Genomic DNA, 19,388 nt, shown 5'->3' with positions numbered 1-19,388 from the left:
GTGATGTTTTCTGGAAACAGGATGTTCACGACCCTCTCTTAGTACTGTGCTTGCACATCAATCATTAAATACCCCTGTTGAATTCTCAAGAGGTGCTAGCAGAAACACCCACTGGAAGCCACTGTATATGAAACGTTTTAGTGTGGCAAGCACATTGTACAATTGAATCAGATTTGATTTTGTTGTTGTTGTTGTGAGTTGTTAATGAGGCTGATTTTAAACAAAAAGCCATTAACAATCCACTCCCACGTAACGCAATAGAAGCCATCTCCTCTGTTTCAATCCTTCTGTTTTTCTCCAACTTCTCCCCTTTTTCCACACTTTCTCCATAGGCGTAAAGTGAATCCTTTCTGCCAAAGACTAAGGTGGAGATTTACCGAGCTGATAAATAAAGCCGGGATTAGGATCTGTGGTGACCGTGCACTCTAATCCCGACAGCAGGGCGTCTGACAGAGAAGGGAGGTTGCCGGACGCTAAGAAAAATAGCCGGAGTGGAGCGGGAATCAGAGAGGCTGTTGAGCCCTGTGGAGTGGGAATCAGAGAGGCTGTTGAGCCCTGTGGAGCGGCGACGAGGGCCTTTTCCTGCCCACTCGAGTGCTGTCGGTCCCTGGGCGAATTTCGTGCTGCTGAAGACATTATGTTCCGCTGAACAGGGACCCAAGGGAGAAGCAGTAGGTGGGGGTGGGAGGGTGGGTGTTCCTCCTCATTTGGAGCAGGGAGCAGGCAATCAAAGTGTCCTCGCACTCAACTCTGCTCCCCGACCTGTCTATTTATATCCCCCGGGAAGGGAAAACAAAAAAGAGGCCAATTAATTTCGAGTCACAGGTGATGCAGCCTGTTCACGTTTGTCTCGCCGTCAAGAGCTGCAGAACCTGCCAGCACCGGCTCTCCCTCCACTGCCACTTCAACATCTGTCTGCTGAGGGCTTTGTAGGATGCGGAGACACAAACCCACCTGTGAGGTCAAAGTGGCCACTGAGGAAAAGATGTAGAGGTAAGTTGTCGCTGCACATGGCATTGAGTTAATCAAGTGTGTTCAGTTTGGCAGCTTTCATCATCTTGTTTTAGGAAGTTAACGCAGTGTGTCTCCCAATCATTGAACAAGAAACTAATTTACCAGTATCATTGACTTGATACATTATTTATTATTATGGCAATGTAAGTCATATTTGTGTTTGAATAATATAGAGAGTGTTTACGCTTTCCTTGTAATACCTGTAGTTCCAAGTCTCAGTCCAATTGTCACATTTTCAGATCTCAAAAGAACTGTTTTCTGGAAAACACAATTTTCCACCTCACTCTTTGCTGATGCTGCTGCTTATGCCTCTTTGACAGTTTGTCACCTGAATAAGACCAGCCCCCCCTCCTTGCCATGAGTTAAACTCCCCTCCTGCCCCCCCTTCCGCCTGCTCCACTCAGGACGGGATGACAGCCGTCCACCCATCTGAGGGGGGCGCCTCCACCGCCGGCTCTGGGCCCTCAGTGGCAGCCGTGGCCCCCGGGCCCCCCCCGCAGCGCTACGCCCGCTGGAGTCGGCAGGATAGCTCAGACATCTGCACGGACGATGAGGGCGGGGGCCCGCCGCGCCGCCTCTCTGCTCTGGAGAAGCTCAACCTGGACATGTGCCAGGACGAGAAGATTGTGCGCGAGCTGACCGTGGGCCGACGCATCGGCTTCTACAAGGTGCGGGGTGAGATCGGCTGCGGCAACTTCTCCCATGTCAAGATGGGCATCCACGCTCTGACCAAAGGTAACACAAGGTTCTAAATGTGAACTGAATTTAACACTTTATCATTTCACAGATTTTTTTACCACTTTTAAGTCTTGAATATGTATTAGTTTTTATGCTTCTAATGAAATACTGTTGATATTGGCAGTGCTGTAATTTTAGAGCTGTAATTTCACTTCATATGGGTAAGGTATGGGGTATGTTTTCCAGGTAAATCACGACACCATAAGTGGAAAGTAATACCTCCCCACTTAATTTTATTCTGCTTATGACACCCATAAGTAGGTTCATGTTTCCATCATCATCTGAAGTGCACAGCACCCTCACAATTAATTAGGCCCTGATGCAATCAACCGATATCAGACCTTGGGCCACTTACTACGTTACAGGCCACCAATGACACACGACACGCTGCATTGCATATTTTATCATATTTATAACACCCTCCTCATCATTGTAATGTGAAATGGGGGATTACCCAACGCACTCTGTCAGCGGTTCTAAGCGTCTCTTCAGGGGGATGGCCTGTCTGGCCTGAATTGATCAGAGCATCTCGGGTTTCTCCGCAGACATCTAGAATTTCGGCTCACCTCATTAGAAACTGAAAGGGCTTGTTGTGGACCGATGTTTATCTGCCCTTCCAGAGTGAGATGAACTAAGAAAGCGTTTTTTCTCCGGTCATCTGGAAATCCACGACAAGGCGTAACGGGACACTCAGTGTGCCCCTAACAAAGCACATTTGGATAACTCACCACATAAGCCTTCAATTATTCATGTATATTGAATTACTATACCACTTTTTTTGGTGTCCAAATTAAACTTTGCTGTCAAACAGATAAAACATGCCCTGCATGCCTTTGAACCATAAAACCATACCCCACTAACAGCTCTGACTGGCATTTGAATGAAATCATATGTTGCTGTCTAGGTATATTGTCAATTACTGTATTCCCATAAATATTGATGTTGAACTGTGCTCTCATGTCGATCAGCAGGGATGCACCCGACCATGTGTCATTATGGACCAATGCCATACCGGCACAGGGTTATCTTTAGGGTCTTTCTAAAAACCTTATTTTTTTATTTTTGGTACTGCAGTTGCCTATTCTCAATCCAGATATAGGTAGCATGGTACTGAATGGGAGTGCATTTAAAGTTTTTGTAGATGCCAAATTCACCTACATACATTCATCTCTCTTTAATCCATATATGGTTGTCCCCCTTCCTACCCACAGACAAGGTGGCCATCAAGATCTTGGACAAGACCAAACTGGACCCGAAGACGCAGCGCCTGCTGTCACGAGAAATCTCCAGCATGGAGCGCCTACACCACCCCAACGTCATCAGGCTTTACGAGGTGGTGGAGACCCTGACCCGTCTGCACCTGGTGATGGAGTATGCAGGTGGGGGAGAGCTCTACACCAAGATCAGCACCGAGGGGAAGCTCTTGGACATCGACAGCAAGATCGTCTTCTCTCAGGTGCTGTCTGCTGTCAGGCACATGGTGAGTGTCTCTTACTGTATGTTTTGCAGTAGTGTCTGCCATTCAAAGATTGGTTTGTTTGGGTACCAAAGATTTTACGGTTAGACTGCACATTTAAAGGACCATGTCTGCTTTGGTTGGTTGGATCACCAAAGAGCCTGATGCTCTGCATATTTGCTCTGTCCTGGCTAGTTGTCCCTATCTCCCTATGGTTCTTTCCTCTCTCCCCACAGCATGAAAACAACATCATCCACCGGGACCTGAAAGCGGAGAATGTATTCTACACCTGCAGCACCTGTGTCAAAGTGGGGGACTTTGGCTTCAGCACGGTCAGCCGGCGCGAGGAGACCCTCAACACATTCTGTGGCTCGCCGCCGTATGCCGCGCCTGAGCTCTTCCGAGACGAGCACTACACGGGCGCCTGTGTGGACGTGTGGGCGCTGGGCGTCATGCTCTTTTTCATGGTGACAGCCACGATGCCATTCCGTGCCGACACCGTAGCCAAGCTTAAGCGCTGCATCCTGGACGGCGCCTACACCATCCCAGCCTTTGTGCCCGAGCCATGCCAGAAGCTGCTCAAGGGGATTCTGGAGCCGCAGTCGTCCAACCGTTTCACCGTGGACCAGATCATGAGCTGCGAGTGGCTGCAGCCAGTGGACTTCCCCCCGGCCGTGGAGCCGTTTAAGCTAGACCCGCTCTACCTGGTGGAGGCCAAGCCCAGGGAGCTGGAGGAAGATGAGCTTGAGGTGAAGAACATCCTGGAAGCGCTCGGCATCACCTCGGATCACCTGCGCAACAACCAGGGCAAGGACTGCCGCAGCTCCATCACGGGGGTCTACCGCATCCTGCTGCACCGGGCACACAAGCGCCGCGCTTTGGACAGCATGCCTGTGGTCATGCATGTGGTCAGTGCACCCATTGCCCCTAACTCAAAAAAGAAACGCTTGAAGGCCTATAGGAGCCTGCGCCACACATCTAAGCTGTGCGTCATACTGTGATTTTGCAAAGGGACTTTGACTTTAACAGGGATTGGCTTATTTATTTTTAGGGGAGTGCAAGAGAGAGTGATGCTTGAGTGAATGAGTAGTGAAGTCTAGTTCATTTATTTTTTTAGTCATGACAACGAAATTAAACGAATTGCCTGGGACTTATCTCGCTGAATTACACTTTGTGTATGAACTTCGAGTCTGTGTTGATGCCATAATTGTCATGAATTGTTAATTATGCACTGCATCCAATAAAATACTAAAATATTGAATATTAACCTTGAGATTTTTATGTTGTATGTTTTGCCAAACGCTGGTGAAGAAAGATCGATAGATATTTTAGCCCGCTTCAGAAACTGAACCTATATTTCCCAGAAAGCATTTCGAAGACGTTGAGTACGGTGAGTCGCCATTGCAGAACGTGATGACGCAATTTTTGTCTTGTTGGAGGGTGATTTCATCAGGAAGGCAAGACACCCGCTACTGTGGTTAGCTATATTCATGTGATTCCGACTCACGTTAGTGCTAGCAGCCATACAGCACCCGCAACAACAAGGGTAAGATGATTCATGAATTCCAAATGTATGTGCTGTCAACACATATAATCTACCACGCAAGTCCAACACCATGCTAGCCTTTTAATATAACGTTACACATAGCTAATTGGCACAACTGTTAGACATTAATCTAATATTAGCACTGTTAATGTTAGCTAGCCTTGGGAGTTAAAATAGAGACAACGTCCGCTAGATAAATGTAATTGCCATTTACTTGGTCTAACTTAACAGCTTGACAGGGTTGGTTTGCTGAACACCACTATGCAACACCTTTGGCATATTTATGTTTTTCTCTAAGGATTGAGGTTAGCCATCTCGCTATTCAGGCGCATAGCATTTTAATGTCTGAGGAAATGACGGCCAGATAACAACATGCTCGCTGTTTTTGTGGTATTCGTCTGACGAGCTATCGTTTGCTGTCTGACATGAATGCGTTACATACATCTGTGCAAAACCTGGCCGATGTCGGTAAACTCCTGCTCTAGGAAACTTGCCTGTAATTTAGCCACTTGCACTGAACCTAAGGTTAGCTGCGTGTGTTTTGACAAGGGTTACGCGGGTTACACGCCCCCATCTGCTTGTTTTTCTTTTGATTTCGATGTCTCTAAATAAAATAAAGTGTCCATCTATTTGCAAATTTTAATTCTGGTTTGTGTACACGTCTGGTCTGAATTTCATACTGTAAGTGTTCTGCCGATGTGGCATCCTGTTCTCTTTGTTATGTTAGTGCTTGCGTCATGTGATATTTGTAATGGGTGGGGATACCATTCGCTTTATGACAGGGTGGCAGGGGACCCATGCGTTTTATACGATCCTGTCAGATTCGCGCATTTGTGGATTTTTGTAATTCTGTCAGCCTATTGTACTCTGTTACCTTATTAATAATGCCGTTTGCTACCCTTTAACAGCGTTTCAGGTTCCGTGGTCCCTTTTGACTTACGGTGAAATTGTCGTTTACAATGTCTCTTCCCGACGATTTGCCAGAGATGGATGGACAAGACTTGCTTGGTCTCCTGTTTGAAGACCAAGACGTTGGGCCCCATGACCCGTTATTTTCTGACGGGAATAAGCTTATTGACGACTGGCTGTCTGAACAAGATGTGAGTCTCTCTGGGGAAATCACAACAGTTACAAAATCTTACACGCTATTGATTTAATATATGTATCATATTTTTCAAATTTTATCATATTTCAAGCTGATAAAACTGAATGCCCTCTACAGTAAGAGTAATTACAGATAGCCACTCAAGTATTTACATTAGACCATTATGTGTTCAGTAACAACAGCTTGTTGGATGGGTTTTAAGAAATGCTATCGCCACATCATTACAGTTTTCAAAGCAAAGGGGTGTGCCTGGGAGTCATAACCCTGACATTCCAGTTGTCTACATGGGTGTAGTTTGGCAGTTGAGACTGAAATGACGTGTACATACACACAGTGTGTATGATAGTAATGAAATGATAATCATGAGCAAAGAGTGAGAGGCCATTACCTCAGAGCTCCCAGTCTCATGCTTTCACATACGCCAAGGCTCAGTAAGGTTGCACTCTGTTTGCTTACCTGCACTCTGTCCTGACAAACTCTGTCGGCGGCATCCAAGTGAAGACTGGCGTGTCTTCCGTTTCAGGTGCTAAATGGCATGGACACAGAGGACTTCCTCAGCAGCCTGCTGGATGAGGAGGTGCTGGCTGACACCTCCTCCTGCCTCTCGCACTCCCCCCGTGGCAGCGACAGCGGCATCTCCGACGACAGTGGGGGTGGCGCTGCCAACTTCCACTGCCAGAGCCCCCAAAGCAGCGACACGGAGCCGGCACACAGCCCTGTCTGCATGGACTCCTCTCCCGAAGCACAGCCTGAAGGCCCAGAGGTTCTGGCCATCCAGTCCGATCACAGCTACTCTCTCCTGCAGAACGATGACACTGCACTTGAGAGTGTCCGGTCCGAAAGACCCGACTGTGATGTCTTCATCGACCTCGGTAAAGTCAAGGAAAATTAGCTGCTGTGAATAGTCTCTCTAGTGAGTGTCTTTGACCTGGGTTGCAATATAAACTTTTATTTCTTTTTATTTCTTGTTTTCTCCAGATGACTTAGAGGAGACCATGATTGAAGATTGTTCTGATGAGCTCCCTTGCTCTCTCACAATAGAGGGTTCAATGCATCAGAGCAACACACCAGAGCAGGTATAGTGAAGTTAACTATACACCACAAAAACATGCCTGATTAGGAATAATTCTGGATTTTCAGTCTCGTGTCTGCTTTAAAAAGATCTCTCACTGAAATATTTCCACGGAACCTTTAGTTCCAATTCAAGGATCTCGTTCTTACTGATGAAGAGAGGAGGCTCCTTGCAAAAGAAGGAGCTACGATACCAACTCACATGCCTCTCACAAAGGTAATAAGCCTTTTTAAATGTCATTGTATGACTTTGTAGTGTTGTGCTCCTTGCTGAAATACAGTAGAGTCAGCAAGGCCAAGGGACCCACTGGGATGCTCTCTCTCAACATTAAAACTAATCTGGGAATGGATGGATACAGAACACAATGCAATTATTATTATTATTTTTTTGAAGGCTGAGGAGCGAACACTGAAACGTGTGAGACGAAAGATCCGTAACAAGCAGTCCGCCCAGGAGAGCCGCAAGAAGAAGAAAACCTATGTGGATGGTCTTGAGAACAGGTCAGAATGTGGCAGGTGGAAAAGTGTCTGATACAAGAAATAACTGCTGTAGGAATATTGTAAACTCAACAGATGAAACCCTATTGGCTGCTCACCTCGAGTGAGGGAAGCAAACTGCCACTTCCACATTGCAAACGTTTTGGCAGCTGCCAGTACTGCCTCAGGAATTGTTAATAAATCAGAATATGGGTCATTCAGACTTAAACGTGGTAATATAGTCTATCAAGTTTGAAATCTTAATTTATTGTGTTCCATTTGTGTAGGGTTGCAGTGTGCACTGCTCATAATCAGGAACTGCAGAAGAAGGTCCAGCTCTTGCAGAAGCAAAACATGTAAGGCACCCAAAAGCCACTTTGACCTCCATAACTTATCCTATTACCAGCTGCCTATGTGTTCATGTTTACTAATTTGTTTTTATTTGCCGATGGTTTATTTTCTGGTGGCACACTTATAGGTCCTTAATTGACCAGCTCAAAAAGCTCCAGGCCATCGTGAAAATATCTACGATGAAGCACACCACAACCAGCACTTGTATTATGGTAAGTTCAGCGGGTTGAAATCTAACTTTTGTAAGTGTCCTGTCATGTATTCACTTCAGGTTTAGCACCTACCGTTAATCCCTCCAGAAGGAAACAGATTTAGCCCTAATGTTAGTTTCTGGAGATTTTTTAGTTAGTTCCTGAACAGTTTTTTTTATTAATATAGGGCCATATGTATGTTGTCATTCTGTTATTAATCATGTTCTTCTGTCTACAGGTATTCCTGCTGTCATTCTGTTTGATTATATTCCCATCTGTCAATCCATTTGGCAGCAGTGAACAGAAGGGAGAACTATATGCCCCATCACAAGGTTAGTCACACACCACAACTCTCTCTGTATCACTGCTGTAAACTAATGATCCTGTATGTGAGTCATAGCCATCCCCGAACTTGGACTTGCAGATCCTACTCACTCACACTTTGCTTCCAATTTTCCGCAGTGGTGTCGAGGAATCTTCGCTCCTATGTGGAGCTGGACGAGGAGCCGGTGGTGGTAGCCGCGGCGGTGGAGAACAAAATGTTCTACAGTCTCAACCAGACACCGGGCGTTCAGAGGGTGGAGCAGCCCGACTCGGAGACGGCCGTCAACAGCAACTCGTCATCGGATTTCCCCAATGCCGCGCAACCGGACCTGAAGCCTAGCAGCAACCTGACCCCCGAGGGCCACTGGGATACCGCAGCCCCACCCGTTGTCTACGAAGGAAGCAAAGCCAAGGAGAACTGGATCGACCCCAAACCCACTTCTGTCATCCTACAGCAACATCGCTCTGATGAGATGTAGGCTTTAAAGGGATAGCTTTGTTTTTCTTTTTTAATTCAGGGACTATTTCTCTGAAGGGCCCCATCACTGACCCTTATCCTGACCTCTGTCCTTGGTGTCATATAGGGCAACTTGTGCAATCCCTTTTATTTGTAAGCCCTGATATATTTGTTATAAATGTGATTGATTGTCGGGAGTATTCTCCAAAGATAATGAATTTAGGAGATTTCATACAGGGCCCTTCAAATGATATATAATTTTTTGTTGTATACTTTTTTTAAATTTCAGAAAGTGTACGTTGTGCTGGCCAGTATAACAGCACTTTGTGCTTGTATGTTGCTACTGATCTTTGACAGCACTTTCTTTATGCACCTTTAAAGCTACTGTATATGTAAAAGGCTATGTCATGCTATGTCATGTCTGCTGAGGAGAAATTCAAGTTTGTCCCTTAGTGCTCATTAAGCAGTCCTGCGCTGTAGAATCATGCGCTCCTCTAATGTAAAAGCCATTGCAGGACATTTGGCCATTAGTCACATTCACTTCCCTTGTAACAAGGGTGTCCATGCTTCTAGTATTTCTTCATGTCACTTAACCTGCCTAGATGTTTGCAGACGCCATTGGATTGAGTTGCTCTTAAATAAGAAAGGACTGTTTACTTTCCATTCTTGGATCTATGTTTTCCTCTGACAATTTTGTTTCTGTTCTAAAATTTATATTTTATTTTTTGCTTACTTGATTTTGTTTTGTTTTGCTGTAAATGTGATTTTGCAGCCCTTTGTGCTAACATTACATTGGCTTGTAATCAACCTTTTTTTAAATGGTTTGGGAGTATCCGGTATTTATCATATTGGTTCCTGAAAATGTAATGACCTGCTTTGTCAGTGATGCATTTAGTTATCTGTCATTTTTTATTGTATGTTTTTTTATTTGTTTCTGTAAAGATGCAAAGTTATGGGTCTTTAATTTTACTACCTATTCATAATAATTGATCTAAATGTTATTGTTATAAAGTAGCACTGATGTATCCTAGTGTATAATGTGAATGTGTACTTCTTTAGATCGTGTTACTGAACAACTCAATTCAAATGAATGTTTTATTAAAAAGGTCTTAAAGATTCATACATTATATCGTTGTTGTTTTGTGTTTTGTTTGTCCTGGCGGGGTTGATGTGCAGTGTTTACCCTTTAAGACTTCTGTTTTCACTGGGTTGACATGGGTTCCATGTGGCGGACTTGTCCACCAGGGGGTGCCGCAGAACAAAAGTGATCGAATTCCAGTACTATCTTTGGGTGTGTGATGAGTTTATTGGTTTAACTAGGTGAATGTAAACAATGTAGCTTACCAACTGTCAGAAAATAGCTTGTCAGACTTTTCATAAGGCAGAATTTTTTTTTTAGTAGCCCTTAAAGACCAACTTCATATTGTACTCACATTGGATGAGTTTAATGCAGAATCTTACCTGTTACTTGTTGACAGTGGGACTCTAACCGTGCCTTCTTAGTATCATAGCCACTATAGTTTTCTCTGATGTTATTCAGATGAATGTTGACAGTATATATATGTATAGTCATGCCAAACCTGCAATAGTTAATATACTTTAAAATGTCTATATTGTGGGATTTAAAATCTATACATGTTTTTGGGAAATGGGTGATTTCATTTGGTGATGAGAGCTTAGGCACAGTATATTTCTCACAGTATTTTCATCTCTTGGTAGGACATTTGTCTACGTATTTCATAACAAGTTGTATCTGCTGTGCTCTACTGTTAATGTTTCAGTTAAAGTTGCATATTTCTATTCTGGCCTTGGGTTTATTATATATTTAACACTGGGTTTAAAATTATTTCAGAGAAATTGCCACCACATTCAGTAATCGTGACAGTCTTGGAAGGCATGAAGAAGTAGATATTAGATGTATAGATATTGAGATATTTAGATTTTTGCATATGTGGGAACCATAGATGATGGGTAATTCCAGAACAAAACCATTTTACTCTGTCACTGATGATTATGTTTTTTTTTTTTTTTTTTTTTTAGATCCGGAGCTATTCATAACCCATGATGTCATCTAGACGTTCTAGAGTTGTAGCCTACACAGGATGCGTTTTCCTTGGGTGTTGAGCTGTGTTGCACTGTGGACAAAGGGACATGAAACACATAGGCCTGTGGATAACCTCGCTTACTCTGTGTTGTGATGCTCACTGATACCCAACAGATGGCGCCATTGACTTTCTATCGGGATGACTTGATTACCTTCAGAGGGTTGGTTCACCTCTGTCACACAAGTCAGTTTGTTTAGTAATGTTCAAAGTCTGTATTAGTCTTATCATACTAACGTAATTGATATCACAAATCAGTCTCTAAAATAATTCTGTGAACATGCAATACTCAACTATAATCTACCAGCAGGTGGCGATGGCAGCAAGCCTGTATGGAGATGGTTCAAGACCGAGCAAACCTTATTATGTGCAACAGCCACTTAAAGTCTGCACAAAGAATAATACAATATTTGCTTAATACTCCAAGATGATCTCAAGTGTGTAATTAGTAGACTATCAAAGTTTGACTTTTTAAGCATTTATGAAAAAATGTGAGTGCCCAAATATCAATTTATAAAAAAAAGTTATAATTTGGCTAATGAATCTTTTTTGGAGAAATCCAGAAGTTACTCTGGGCTTTTAAAGGCTATTTCTCACAAAACGTTTTTTTTTTTTTTTTTTGCCGGCCATCAGAATAGCAGCTAAAGAAAGGGGAGTTGTTTGCTGACAGAACAAAAGAAGCGTCCGCTGCAATAACCAAGCCTCGCGCGTGCCTCTTTTGTGAGGCGCTTTCAGATCACAGCAGAAGGCAGGTGGGGCACGCGCTCATTGTAGGGGGTTGGGGGTTGTTTCCTGCAGTCAGTCGACACACGCCACAAGACTTGGCGAATTAGGGGGATGTCTTTACAAATGCAAATACGCGACGTGTGTCAAGCAGAATAAGGAATATTTAGATGTAACTATTTCAGCAAGTGCAAAAACAAATATATCTTATATGAAATATCGAATTGAAATGATATGACTATGCAGCGCTTTATAGGTTTCGCAGATGACATTCGTTGTCTATTTTCATACAGGCATACATGGCAAAAATAGCCCATTATCACATTATAACTGCAAGTGCAGGCCTTTTATGACTGACCACATGAGTAGCCCATTCAAAGTAGCCTTGGAAATATTTACCCGGGTAGCCTATAGTGAAAACTCAATGACAACATTTTGACTTCTGCAGTAACACATGTATTGTGAAAAAGCACCCCACATTGCCGTAATCCTCCCACGTGGGGTGTTTACAGGCAGAACAGTGATGTGGTGGTGAGGAGCGGAGCATGAGCCAATCAGAGACGACGATCGTTGGCGAGCCGTCCCACTGCCGAGAAACTGCGCTGACCCAGTATTTAAGCGCTGGATACCCCATCCATCCTAACTTCAGTGAGAGCGCACTCAGTGAACGAACAACGTCCTGAACCTTTGTGGATATTTGACTATTCAATCATGACTCTTGAGGAAATTCACGGACAAGAGAACTCAGAAACAACCGACAGGTAAGGCACTTGTTTCCAGGAATTATTTTAGAATACAACACTATAAACTGAAGGTGTTTGCTGCGGAGAAGCTTACAATAGATGTCTAACGTTATTCTCTTTTTTAACAGAATGCATGTCATCGGTACTGCTTTGGAAGAGCTGCTCGTTTCGGCGAAGACACAAGACTGCTTGACAGTTGGGGTATACGAATCAGCAAAAGTCATGAATGTGTAAGTAAAGCAGCCACTATGTTTCGCGAAACATTTCAGAAAATACCTTAAATGAGAAGCTTATTTGAATCAGTTTCTAACAAAGTCTCATTGTCATTCAACAGTGATCCAGACAGTGTGGCATTCTGCGTGCTGGCGACTGACGAGGAGTACCAATGCGACATTGCTCTCCAGATCCACTTCACTCTCATCCAGTCTTTTTGCTTTGACAACGATATCAACATCGTCAGGGTAAACGACATCGAGAGCCTCGCCGGTATTGTTGGCACTGACGAGTCAGAGGAACCTAAAGACGCTCACTGTATTCTTGTAACGGTAAGCTTTGGCACCGCTTCAGTTGCTTGTCTAACCTACCATGCCATTTATGTTGAAGCTTAGATTAAGTTCGTGTTTGGCTCTTGCTAATTCCCTTGCGCCTTTTTTTGCAGAGCCCCGATGTGGACTCATGGAAAGATCCTGCTTTGGACAAACTTCGACTGTTCTGTGAGGAGAGCCGCGGTGTCTATGACTGGGTGCCAACCATCGTCCTCCCCGAGCGCTGAACAGGGTCACTTCTCAACGCATTTGCAACAAAGAGAAGGAACCTATTCCGAATCACGTAAAGCGTGAAGTTATCTCTCTGAAAGCGCAGGATGCAAACGGCACCTGCAGATTTCGGGGACTCTCTCTCTCTCTCTGAAAAGCCGAGCTGGCAGTGACAGATGAAGATGGACTTGGTGCAGGAAAGTTCTGTTAAAGTCTATGAGGAGTTGACTGGGTCGAGATGGACTTATGTGGCGGATACAGTACGTGTCACTTACACCCTCCACACATGCAGTGGTGGATGGAAAAGATGGAGATGGAGATGGAACGTCAAAACTGGAATGTGGATAGATGGACCTTCAGAGTGATATGAACTGTCCTAAAGGAAGGAATACAAGGAATTAACTGGACTGATGCATGAGTGAACCTAAAATGGAATGGTGGACTTTATAAGGTTATGGGAAGTTTCTGATCGAAACAATGGCATAAGCTTCCCTTGGCAATGAAGAACGTTGTGTCTGGACAGACACTGAGACATCTTTGTTATGCTAAATGATGGCTTTTCTACAGTAAAAAAAATTATAATGCCATGACATTGTAAAACGACTTGCAAACATGAATAAATATTTGAAAAGTGAATTCATTATCTCCTGTGTCAGTTGCCTATGTGGTATGTAATCTAATTCCTGAATAACACGATGTCACGCAGAAGAGAATGCTCCATTTGCTCAGTGATGCCAGGCTAGTGAGATATGAGACTGCACTGTAGGCAAATTTTGCAGAAGGAATGACAAGCTGCAAGCAAGCATGCTCCTGAGACCTCGAGGGAGAACAGTTGCGACATAGTCGTTATTAGGCCCTACATCTCTCTCTCTCTCTCTTTCTCTCTTTCTATCTCTGTCACTTACTCCCCTCTTTCAGACACATGCTCTGACCTTTTTACCACTCAGTACCAGCTGCTCAGTGCAAGCGTTTGGTGCAGCCCTTCAGTAAGGCTCTTGGTGCAACGCCTTATTGCACAGTCTACTGTGGACTGCAGACGCGACTACCCTATATGCAAATGTGACAGGCTTTGTTTGGATACATGTGCTGAAACCCTCTGAACCAGACTGCAGTGCAGAGTGTGATTGCAGGGACCTTTGCTGGGTAGCTCATCATACAGAGAAAGCACTAATCTAAAGGTCAGGTGCACCCAGATTAAATGCCCGCTGTGTGTGTAGGTTGTGTGTAGATTGGAATTAAGTTCTAAGAAGAAGTGGGAGACACACACACACACACCCACACACAAACAAATCGAGAGAGATTAAGACTTTCTCTGCCCACTCTACAGTTAAAACGTCACTTGCAGGGCTCAGGGCATTCACCGCCTCTTTTCTGTAACCATGCAGATGAGTGTACACACAGACACACACACACACACACACACACACACACACTCTGCACACGTGTGCAGATCAAAGGAGCCATAGTCAGGCCAGAGAGAGGCCATTTGCAAGAAAGCAAGAGGGCAGGGGCTGTGGAATTCCCCAGCGTCATTCTGCCTCCAGCAGTCAGAGCCACCCACATGACAAGCATTGCAGGAACGAGCAGAGGCCTCCTGACATTTCCTGCTCACTCCAACGGCAGTTTGAGAAACATAGGCAGTTGAGTTGGGAGCAAGCCCCTCATTACAGGCCACCTTTGTCAGACGGTACTTTATTAGGTCAGGGACAACACCAGTCTTCTGTTTAAAACACACCCAGCACCTGGGAAACACACTCAGTTTCGTGTGTTTAAAACACTCTCAGCACCTGTGGCAACTTGTTTGTCTTTGTAATAGACAAGCAACATAATTCTGTATTTGCATGAATCTAACACAGCACAGGTCGACAGTGAGACTATATAATGGCTTAATCAAAAATGACCTTTGCAGTGAGGTGCAATGGATGTGAGAACGGCTGTGTAGACCTACTGTACTGTATATCTATTTAAGAGTTCAGGAGTGTGAAAGTGCTAATGAGCACACAACCATAAGCCTCCGTCGACTGCTAACTCCACACAAATGAAACTAGGAGACAAAGATCACGTGCAGAGAGTCAGAGATTTCGTCTGAATATTTGTGGTTTACATGTACGTGTCTGAGTGAGACTTTAGGAAGTCATATGGCTGTCAGGGTGTACAGCTCAATGAGGTAATGTCTTTCCAGTCCGCTTAAGCAGTGTGACACAATTGTCACACTAAAGTCAAATAAGAGATATCAGTATAAAATACATCTGAAATAGTTATAAAATGACAAAATATAAAACCCTTTTTTCAAATCAGTGTAATTCCTTCATTGTCACTTATTTGTGTTTGTGTCACCCAGTGCTTTCTTTAATGCTGCCCTTCATCTATACGCAGCAGCTGCATTTTATGACAACACTAAGACAAAGAGACGAAACCGAAAAAATACATGTTGCAGGTGGGAGACAGTAAAGACTGCTGCACCACGCCTCTGTGGTGGTGTTCTGCTGTTGCAGCATGACTTCAGGCATGACAGAGGCACCCAAAACCACCTGCCAAACACACATGACTGCAGACAGCACAGAAACGAAACACCTTCCATGCTGTTGCATGATTTTTAGAAACAAAACATTTCCATTAATTCCGTCGTAAGTCTGCATCATATTCAGATTTAGACTCGTATTTTGTATCATTGTGTCAGATTCATGCAAGGTATTGAACACCACCCCTGCAGTTGTCTCTGAGAGGGTGTTGACTCGAGCCCATAGGAGGTCAGATGGGACAGTGTGTACTGCCTGTCACCTAGGGAGATTAATGCCATGGCCTCATCTGCCAGTGCACCCTGCCCGGGGGGCCTGACTCTTGCTCCAGTATGGTATGGGCTTCCTGAAATGTCTCTCCATGCAAGGGCCTCAGCTTCCAAGGGCTTCCGTGACCTTTCCAACAATATTTATATTTATTCTGTAGTTTTGAATAGTTGTCAGTGTGTTGCACAATTGCACTGTTTGATTTGACAATTGTTGTGGCCAACAGTTGATGTTTGACTTTGCCTTGAAACTCCCAGCATGCATTAAAGTTTAATGTTGAACATTTTTGCAAACCTGAGACCTGTGTGAACGAGGCCACCGAATACTCACAGACTTCCTTACCCTTGTTTTGCAGTACCCATAGGCGACCTGAGAGAAGGAATCCTTGGTCAGGGCTCCGGTCTTGTCCATTTATGTAACCTGTAATGAGATGAGCGGAGGCTGATCTAGCGCTCCCAGAATAGCGCCAAGAGGAGAAATGCCGAACATTTGCAGTCAGCCCAACACCTCAGGGTATGAGTACAACACTTGGCCCTGGATGGGATGGGGGACAAATAGATATACAGGAATATTTATCAGAGGAATGTTATCAGTGACCCATTTTAGTAGGTTGTAGGATGCCGTTAAAATTAGCATTGACCCAGCAGCATAACGCGGAGAACTCATCGACTTTCTAGGTACCGGGTCATGTACTTTTAAAATGCTTCTATTTATTGGCTGATATCAGCCAGTCAGCCAGTGCCTCAATTGGCCATTGGTTGAGTTGCCTGCCACACATATTTTAAAAAAATGGTGCAATGCCTCAAAATGGTTGACCCATCTGAGTCGCATCTTGCAGAGGGGGAAGGAAAATCAAGCACTCTCCTTTCAGAATGGTGGCAGCCTCTACTTTTGGGGCCATCAGGGCACTCGATAAACACTCTCCCCTCGCACCCGTGTTCGTCCTACAATGAAGTGACATCACAGAGCTATCCGGAGATGAAGCGTGCCAGCCATCACAAGGCCTGCGATGTGAGCAGCATGCGGCCACGCATTCTCCAGATATTTGGCAGCTCCTTGTGCATTCTTCGCTGACTCTAGTGTTAGTGGTGGCCTAATAGGGGCTGGCGACGGGTAATGCCTAGCAACGTAGCAGAAATGCCTGGCATCTTAGCTCTCTCCCAAACAGACCCTCACATAGAAGGGGTGTGAAATCACAAGGACCTATGTATGGCAGTGCAGTGAATACCTAACAAAGACCTCATCTTCAAAACACCCATCCTTAAAAGTTCCAGGACTTTAATGTGTTTTGTCTGGTGCTTGATAAGTAATAAATCTAGCCTAGTCTGACAAAACGAAATGTCAGTTATCAATGCACATATTTATACTGAGATGTTCCCCCCTTTGTCCAGAAATAGACATGCCTTTACAGTAGACATAGTTTCTCAGCTTTGGTATTTGTATTTTCATTTTAAAATATTCTTGTTTATGGTAAAACAATGCTACAACAATTGCAATGGACCGCATTATTTTGTGTGATGTAATCTGGCAATGCCACAGTACAAAACACACAGAATGACTTGCACTGGCTGGTTGAATATGCAAAACAACTTAATTCAAATAACATTTGTTATTGCAGCAACACACATTTATGAAGTCATTCCTTTGTTTAGGATGCAAGTTATGTTAAAAATAGAAATAGAAATGCATAAACTCATGCATCATGTGAGACAATGAGTAACTACGGTGATGTGGTATTATGACAAGGAATGTAAACATGTCTGCAGCTAAAGCACACATTCCTCTGTGTATTAAGAACCTAATGGCCTAACGTTATTGGAGTGTGCTGTTGAAGAACACACATATAGTTAAGGCTGTGGAGCTGATGCAATTTTCTCTGGCAAAGTGTTCACTGTCTATTTCACAAGATCACATCATATCTGCCCTGGAAAAACATTGGGGTACCCTAGCAACAAGGAATCTACTTCACTGTTTTTCTCTCTCTCTCTCTCTCTCTCTCTCTCTCTCTCTCTCTCTCTCTCTCTCTCTCTCTACCCTACTACGACTACTACTACTACAACACTTCTCCCCTCCTACAGGAAATCAAAACAGCCGCTGTGTTTTCCGAGCGGAGCTCTGCCATTGCTGGAAAACAAAAGTAAGCCCTTTTTGTTTTGGTGATGCTCCTTAATCTGTGTGGATGAGCTGGTCAAGGGGGAGGGGCTGCCGCCTGAGCAATGGGGGAGCCCTGGCCAATGGGAAGCGGGGACTCCCTCAACAAGATCAAACACGGGCTTGTTGCTGGTGGTAACAGGATTGCCATTGGCTCGGAAGGGCGCTGCACTCACTGCCCCGGTATCCTGGAGTGTGGGTATTTTGAACACAGTTATTATTATGTTTATCAAAACCTAATGCACTTGATTAACCTTGTTTTTCCCTTTTGCCGTCAAAGAGGGTGCCCTTGAGCGAGCTTTTGAGAAAAAAAATTGTGTAGTGACCACAGTGTCATAAACCCCATTTATACTTGATGCTTTCCGGGGCTGCTTACCATGTGCTTTTATCCCAGTAGGAACATAACAACAACAACATTTAAGCAATACAGAGAAACCAGTCTTTTTAGGGGCAGGGGGGCAGGGCAGCCTAGTTTTATTTCTATATTTATTTTTCATGTGTAAATAACATGTTTATAAATATATGTGTGAATACAGTATCCCACTTTCCTCATTACACCATATTGTTACATATTTCACCACATTCCCATCCCATGCATTGTGTCAACAAGGAGAGCTAAAACCAAGCTGTATATCCCACAACAAATCTGTCTAATACCACTATTAATCATTTGCCGTTAACACTTCTTTTAAATTCATTATTTGCTTGAGATTTGTATGTGAAATAATTGTGCTTCAACAAAGTGATACATCCTGACACAGGTGGTAAATTATTTCACTTCACAGCAAATGTTCTTTTTGCAGGTGTTAGCGATGCAGGGCATGTTTTGGTTCCTGCAGTGGGAGGTGTCTTCCCAGAACTCTGTTGTTGCTTTGGAGACTGGCCTGAAACTTCTACCAATCAGAAGTGTTCATCTTATTCACCCCTTATCGCGCTCTCAATACTCTGTTGTACTTTAACAAAAGACCATGTTGACATGAGGTCATTTTTAATCTCTGTGCTCCAGGAAGAAAGCACTGCTGGATTGATGATCGCTTACCAGAATCTGTTAGTGTGATATGATATCTCCGGTAACCATACAATGCAGTGTCCTTTCCCATGTACTCATTGGCAAGTGCCCAGAATGTCCTGCCTCAATTCTAACAGGGAGCTATTAAGATGAGTTGACAACAGTTATCCCTTTCAATCAACTGATGTTTGCGTAACATTATAAATGAATGCATATGCCTTAATAAGATTCACAGCGTATTAGTGTGTGCAGCCTGATAACTTGTTTTGCACAATGAAGAGTGACAACAGCATTTATGACCCTTTGTGATACTAATCAATGATCATTTAAAAACTAATACTTTAAACAGTAAAAGCTCTGTGTGCTTGTGTAGAATATGTGAGCCATAA

General features: G+C 43.9%; 3 protein-coding genes across 3 annotated transcripts; all 3 read left to right on the top strand.

Annotated features, from left to right (window-relative positions):
• Positions 1–1,424: 1,424 nt before the first annotated feature.
• Positions 1,425–4,209, top strand: nim1ka (NIM1 serine/threonine protein kinase a; the record flags this gene model as incomplete). Its single annotated transcript, XM_080839849.1, has 3 exons — positions 1,425–1,749; positions 2,964–3,232; positions 3,445–4,209. 3 exons carry the CDS (start codon positions 1,425–1,427, stop codon positions 4,207–4,209), a joined length of 1,359 nt encoding a protein of 452 aa, XP_080695975.1.
• A 495-nt stretch (positions 4,210–4,704) lies between these two features.
• creb3l3l (cAMP responsive element binding protein 3-like 3 like) lies at positions 4,705–9,820 on the top strand. The gene is made up of 10 exons (XM_080839480.1): positions 4,705–4,754; positions 5,663–5,854; positions 6,383–6,731; positions 6,838–6,935; positions 7,055–7,147; positions 7,325–7,431; positions 7,695–7,763; positions 7,886–7,970; positions 8,188–8,281; positions 8,412–9,820. The coding sequence occupies exons 2-10, from the start codon at positions 5,714–5,716 to the stop codon at positions 8,750–8,752; spliced, it is 1,377 nt and encodes a 458-aa protein (XP_080695606.1). The 5' UTR covers positions 4,705–4,754; positions 5,663–5,713; the 3' UTR covers positions 8,753–9,820.
• Positions 9,821–12,214: 2,394 nt separating this feature from the next.
• On the top strand, positions 12,215–13,662 carry gadd45ga (growth arrest and DNA-damage-inducible, gamma a). The gene is made up of 4 exons (XM_080838392.1): positions 12,215–12,316; positions 12,427–12,528; positions 12,633–12,843; positions 12,957–13,662. The coding sequence occupies exons 1-4, from the start codon at positions 12,267–12,269 to the stop codon at positions 13,068–13,070; spliced, it is 477 nt and encodes a 158-aa protein (XP_080694518.1). The 5' UTR covers positions 12,215–12,266; the 3' UTR covers positions 13,071–13,662.
• Positions 13,663–19,388: the final 5,726 nt, after the last annotated feature.

The sequence above is a fragment of the Sprattus sprattus genome, assembly GCF_963457725.1.
Source record: "Sprattus sprattus genome assembly, chromosome: 5".
NCBI classification, from domain to species: Eukaryota; Metazoa; Chordata; class Actinopteri; order Clupeiformes; family Clupeidae; genus Sprattus; species Sprattus sprattus.
This window is presented reverse-complemented; position numbering and strand designations above follow the sequence as displayed.

Coding starts and splice junctions, on each gene's coding strand:
- creb3l3l (XM_080839480.1), top strand. CDS start 5,714: ATGTCTCTTCCCGACGATTTGCCAGAGATGGATGGACAAGACTTGCTT. Junction 6,732..6,837: donor TGATGTCTTCATCGACCTCG/GTAAAGTCAAGG, acceptor TGTTTTCTCCAG/ATGACTTAGAGGAGACCATG. Junction 7,971..8,187: donor CAACCAGCACTTGTATTATG/GTAAGTTCAGCG, acceptor TTCTGTCTACAG/GTATTCCTGCTGTCATTCTG.
- gadd45ga (XM_080838392.1), top strand. CDS start 12,267: ATGACTCTTGAGGAAATTCACGGACAAGAGAACTCAGAAACAACCGAC. Junction 12,317..12,426: donor AACTCAGAAACAACCGACAG/GTAAGGCACTTG, acceptor CTTTTTTAACAG/AATGCATGTCATCGGTACTG. Junction 12,529..12,632: donor TCAGCAAAAGTCATGAATGT/GTAAGTAAAGCA, acceptor GTCATTCAACAG/TGATCCAGACAGTGTGGCAT.